The 6,154-nt window shown below is 38.1% G+C and overlaps 1 protein-coding gene across 1 annotated transcript; it reads left to right on the forward strand.

Annotated features, from left to right (window-relative positions):
• Positions 1 to 597: 597 nt before the first annotated feature.
• On the forward strand, positions 598 to 5,782 carry NDUFB8 (NADH:ubiquinone oxidoreductase subunit B8). The gene is made up of 5 exons (XM_089501331.1): positions 598 to 712; positions 1,214 to 1,340; positions 2,480 to 2,579; positions 4,667 to 4,822; positions 5,687 to 5,782. The coding sequence occupies exons 1-5, from the start codon at positions 598 to 600 to the stop codon at positions 5,780 to 5,782; spliced, it is 594 nt and encodes a 197-aa protein (XP_089357457.1).
• Positions 5,783 to 6,154: the final 372 nt, after the last annotated feature.

Genomic DNA, 6,154 nt, shown 5'->3' on the forward strand with positions numbered 1-6,154 from the left:
ACATTATTCTTATTCAATCTTCTTTTCCCTCACCCGTGTCACACCATCCAATTTCCTCTGCATGTGTCAAGCCATATACCATGCATTTTGGAAATGCTACTTTTATATGCTGTCATTGTTATTTTGTCTTTGATCGGGGTATGTTCTGTACATTAATTGCCCTGTGTCACCGTGCTTACATGGTATGTTCGATCTTACGAATGCTTTGTACTGGTGATGCCTGTGCTCTGCAACCCAGCTCATTTTGTGTTTTATCGATAGTGTTACTTTGAATCTGTGAATTAAGACTTAGCCATCATAAGAATAATCTTTATAAGCAGTGATTAGAATGATGCGATAATTATCCTGCTTTACACTACAACGTTTCAAACGTACGCATTGTCATCTAATGAAGTTTGATTTGTGGCAGCTTCCGTAATGAAACTTTTTAGGCTTTTTTTTCTTGGGGCCATTTTGTTGGAGCCATGTACCCTTACGTACAAGGATAATTGGTGGTTGCAAATCTATTTAGAGGTTTCTGTTGGCTTGTTTGTCCTCAAACGGACACCGTACGTAAGCGGCTGCGCAGTCGAGTCGGGCTCTGTAGAGCGGTGGATGATGGCGGCGGCTCTCAGTGCCCGCTGGGTGACAGCCGTGACCTGTAGGTCTGTGCTAGGCGCTCGGAGCAGGGTCGGGGCAACTTCATTATTACAGAATGTCAGCGTAAGGTCAGGTAGGTGAACGCTGGGGAAATGTAACATTAAATAACTCTGATAATGTAAAACCGCTTCAGAGACTGGAGAGTCACCTTCACTTAACAGGACGTAAATCAACAAATCTGCAACACCAGAAGAATGTGAGCATGCAGAGGTTCTGATTTCCGTGTGTCTAGAACTAACCCCAGTTAGCTTTCCCTGCAAGAATACCTTTGGTCCCATATAATATATGTTTCAGGGGCTTTGAAAGTAATTTCATCCGATTAATTATACATTATGCGGGGCCATGTAATCCTGTGTTGCTGGAGCACTTACCAGGATCACGGTGTGCGGTATAGTGATCTACTGCAAACTTTGGTGAACAAAATGATTCAGGTTCATCTCTGTAATTAACTCGAATGAAACCAGGTTATAGGCAGATGACATTACTTTGTGTGCATGAACATATTTTATTGTATAGGTAATCTTGCGGTAGAATGACGTTCATTTTTATGCATATTTTTATTTATTTTTTTTAGCATCTGGCATTACTAAGGCTGATTTGCCGGGGCCATACCCCAAAACCCCAGAGGAGAAAGCAGCTGCTGCCAAGAAATACAATATGAGAGTAGAAGACTATGAACCATATCCAGATGATGGGATGGGGTAAGTTAATGTCTACCATGTAACAATACAACAATCAGATACTTCAAATGATCTAATATCCGCACAGTGGATTTTGTATTGCTGATGATTAGATTGTATAAGCTTATTGATACTACCTAACATTTCATTTCTTTAGTCATGAAGCAAATGCGCTCTCATGTCCCTATTTTGCCTCTCACTTTAGTCACTATACGTTGCATTTACTCACATGACAAGTATTTGGGATATTGCATATTGAAGTCTATACAAAAAATGAAACACCTCTCTGGATATTCTACCAATTATATGTGTGTGTTTTTAACCGCCCTACGAATGGCTTCGTTTTGATCTCATCTGCAGCAGTGAAAAAGTAAAACAACATTTTTGTTATGTTTCATAGCTGAAAATCAGCCAGTGGAACTAAACATCTTGGCTTTTCCAGCAGACTGCAAGTCTTGTAGCATTAGAGGGACACTTTATTATATGCATATGATTGTTAAATGTTGCTTTTTTTTTTTTTTTTTGCAGTCAAATGCATATAGCCACCTATAAGAACCCTTTCTATGCCTTGCTCTCTTTCCACTCCACACCTACTCGTATAGCGGGAGAGGTTTTTGTGCTCTCTTATACATATCCAGTTCCGATGCTGCGTCGTGCAAGAGATTCAAGAGGTCTAACAAGACTTCCCACATATATGCATGGACAGGAAAATGACGCATATTAGAGTATTTCCAAAGGGAGCATATAAAACATTTTAAGCCTTACATGTTTACTGTATACAACAATTTTCACCACAGATACCGGTATACAACTTTAATTAGCGTTAGTCTCAAAACATTATTTGCCAAAGAGCTACAGTGTGTTTGTAGAAGACTGTATTGTTTCAGCAGAGGTTTCCATAATGTGTGTACTGCAAGTAACATTACTGATTTAACTATGCAGGTCCAGATCAGACTCTTGGTCTAGTGATCACATACAGTAACTCCACCCTGATATAGCCACAAAACTATATTCAACAGTAGATAATTAGGATTAGTTTTAGATTAGTTCTGTTGACATTTAAAGCCACTGCTTACTGTTCTATAGGTTTCTAAACAGAAAACTGTAGCATGTGAAAGAACATTACAGAACTTTTGATCCTTAGTTGTGTTTCTCAATAGATATGGTGATTATCCAAAACTTCCGGATAAATCTCAACAAGAAAGAGATCCCTGGTATGACTGGGACCATCCAGACCTCAGGAGAAATTGGGGAGAGCCGGTAAGTGCGCAGTGGTGGGATGACTGCACAATTCTGTTCGTTTTATGTAGTATGAGTGCTGAAGTTCAAAGAGTGTGTCTTTATGCGAAAAGGAACACTTCTATAAGCCTTTTCCAAACCCTATTAAAAAGTAAAAAAAAAAAAAAAAAAAAAGGGTATTACCGTATTTTCCCGAATATAGGCCGCACCCCCCCCCCCACACTTTAGGTCTTTAAAGTAGGGGTGCAGCCTATAATCGGGGTTTAGCGCAGTTCCAGGCACTGGGCGGGTGTTTTTTGTTTTGCTTTTTCAAGCAGCAGGCTTGGTAGGCAGACCAACATTCAAAGCCTCCTAATAAAATGAAAGCGGCCGTTGTGCACGCACCTTGCGTCCCACTGGCAGTGCCTCATTGAAGGGGGGGGGGGCTGGGTTTTGTCATTACAAAATCAATATAAACAGGGGTGTGGATGGCTGGGGGTAATACACATGGCAGTGGGGGCATCAATAGACAAGATTGTGGCTGGGCATCGCATAAATGAATACTAAGGGGGTGTGGCTAAAGGGGGGGGCCATCACAACACAAAGGTTGTGGGGAAACACGTTAATCAATACTAAAGGGGGCGCTGGCTGGGCATTAATACACAGGGGGCAAAAATATAAAAGGGGGGGGGTTAATGATAACCATTGTAGCAGTGTGTGTGTGTCAGAGCGTCCGTGTGGAACAGCTTGTCCTGGTGTGTGTGTTTGGGTGTCGGTGTGGCAGAGCCCCGTCCTGGTGTGTGTGTTTGGGTATCTGTTTCCTGGCACTTTAATTTCTGTAGGAATAAATTGAACTATTTAATATTTTACTTATCCAGATATAAAACACCCTCATGAATTTTTAGTTACTTCAGAGGACAAAACTTTCTAGGCTCAGAAATCAGTGAGGGGAAAAGTAAAGGTTTCAATAAGCAGATCTTATCACAAAGGATTAGTCGCAGAAACTTGGATTGTGGTTGAGTCTGTGAAACGCAATTTAATTGTAAGGCTTGATTTCATTCTGCTCTGCAGGGGACAATTCCCTGTCCTTCCCCCTTAACGGAGAACCTTTTACACACGCACTTGCAGAACTGGAACTTCATCTAAACGTTTTTGCGGTTTTGATTCCATTATGTCCAATCTCTGACTAATTTGGGCCTTTTAACACTTGGTTTCTGGGATTTTAATACAAATAATGTGATACAAATGAATGATTTATAGTTATTTGGGTATGTATGAGGGCTGCGTGTGGGTACAAGTGCTGGACCACAAGATAAAGTATGTTTTCCTGTGTATTAGTTAAAATACTGTTTTACCATTCCACTAATGTGTATTTTATTTAAAAAACAAAAACATTTTTCTTTAGAATAGCACCAAACTCTTAGGATGTCACCTATATTTGAGCCAATACGGTATTATAGATTATTATCTTATATAGATTTATTATAATAAAAAAACGTAGCCAAATATGTTAATTTAAACATTTCACTTTTAAATGGATAAAACAAACAAACAAAAAATTTGAGTGCAGCAGTCATTCATGCCACGTAATCGATGTCAAACATTTTCAACTAAGGTTAGTTGACAGGTATCTGGCCTCTCCGATGTTGCAAATGTTCCCACTGTCATCAATTCTAGGCACTTGGTCACGGTGCCACATGGGGGTATTTGGGCCTCCCTGCAAACCCTGTTTTATTTGATTAGCAGTAGGCATATTCCAGGGAATACTAGTTGATGATTTATGATACTGTAAAGCTGTCCAACCGCTGTCAGCATAGGTGGCAACAAATGATGGGAATTGTAGTCAAACACTTCCTTACCCTTGGTTCAATTCATGAAGAACAAAACAGTTACTGCAGGTTTCATTTGTTTAAGTTTCTTCAATGTTTACTAAAAGTAATTTTCCTTATTGAAATAAAACTGACTAGAATGTGATAAAATTATAAAAATGCTGTTAACGGCCTAAAAAATGAAACATTGTTGTTCTGGTAAGGAATATCTTTAATGTTTAGGTAAACCAACAGAATTTGCTTCCTGTGCCATAATTAGCAATTTTACTTGATCTATAGCTCATCTCATTTTTCCACTAGATACACTGGGACTTTGACATGTTCATCAGGAACAGAGTAGATACATCTCCAAGTCCTGTGCCCTGGAATACTATGTGTAAACACCTCTTTGGCTTCATTGGATTCATGCTGTTCATGTTTTGGGTTGGAGAGAAATTTCCATTCTATCCTCCTGTGGTATGTATTATCGGTGTCAGATGTAGATGAGTATAGCTCCACATGATAGATAGATGAGATATATATATATATATATATATATCTATATATGTCTATATCTCATCTAACAGATACTTCAGTAGGATTGATACAGATCAAATCAGTTGTGTCTCGAATTCTTTTACACACACACACTCTCATCATCTAGATCCCATGAATTAAAAGGTTTAAAGATGCTGTTTCACTTTGACAAAAGCATTCTAACTGAATAAACCGACAATCTGTCATTTTTTTCTGATGGGACAGAATGATGTGTAATGTTTTCAGTTGCTATGGCAACATGTCTGCTTCTGTGTCACATGACAAGTGTTCCTGGGAAACTATAATTATAGAATTATTTCCGTGAAGGATTTGGGCATTCAGCAGCAGCAGTAGTAGGAATGATGATTCAATTGCTGTATTTTGTTATGAAAGTGTAATTAAAAGAGTAGGAGCTCTGGTTTAGCTATTTGTTTATGCATATAAAACAAGGGTCCTTCTACAAACTTAATTTACCCCAGTTGAAGGCTATGTTGAGTATCATGCCTTATGGCTGCCCATTTTATGCACTATAGCTGATCACTGCATTTTTGTATCCCTAACACTGAGTTCGGGAGGGTATGAGGTAATAATAATGGTAGCAATGAAGGTATAGTGGATTTTAGCACTAATGTGATTAGGAATATTTTGCAGTTCATATATAATAAAGATTTTTTTCAGGTTATAGTTATCATGTAGCATTGTGTTGTACACCATGGCCTATGTATGAAAATATATATTTGTCAACACGCCTATACTTATCGAATATAAGGGCTTTTAAATATTCTGTATTGTTTTGTTTTTCAGGCTCCTAAGCAGTATCCATACAATAACCTGTACCTTGAGAGAGGTGGGGATCCATCAAAAGAGCCCCCAAAAGTAAAAAACTATGTGATTGAATAAATTCACTGATGTATTACTCTTGTCTTGACTCAATAAATATACTCTATAATTTAAACATCCTTGTCTATCTGTTTTCTCAATAACACTTATTAAATCAATCAACCAGCAGGCACTCGTATATTTCAAAAAATAAACATGTCTGTTAAAAACAATGTGCAGATGTACTGTATAACCAAAATCTGACTGAATAACAATGAACTTTGATTTTATTTTGGTAACATTTGATTAGGAAAAACAATATATGTATATATCAATACCCACACGTTAATATTTGTAGGGCTACCTTTTGCTGCAATAACAGTGTTAATACGTTTATGCATTTATGTATGTTTATCCCCTTACGGACCCCAGGCTTTTTTTTTTTTTTTTTTT

This window comes from Sceloporus occidentalis, unplaced genomic scaffold, assembly GCF_023333645.1.
Source record: "Sceloporus occidentalis isolate IW3139 unplaced genomic scaffold, rSceOcc1.0.p SCAF_172, whole genome shotgun sequence".
Classification (NCBI taxonomy): domain Eukaryota; kingdom Metazoa; phylum Chordata; class Lepidosauria; order Squamata; family Phrynosomatidae; genus Sceloporus; species Sceloporus occidentalis.

Coding starts and splice junctions, on each gene's coding strand:
- NDUFB8 (XM_089501331.1), top strand. CDS start 598: ATGGCGGCGGCTCTCAGTGCCCGCTGGGTGACAGCCGTGACCTGTAGG. Junction 1,341..2,479: donor TATCCAGATGATGGGATGGG/GTAAGTTAATGT, acceptor GTTTCTCAATAG/ATATGGTGATTATCCAAAAC. Junction 2,580..4,666: donor GGAGAAATTGGGGAGAGCCG/GTAAGTGCGCAG, acceptor TTTTTCCACTAG/ATACACTGGGACTTTGACAT.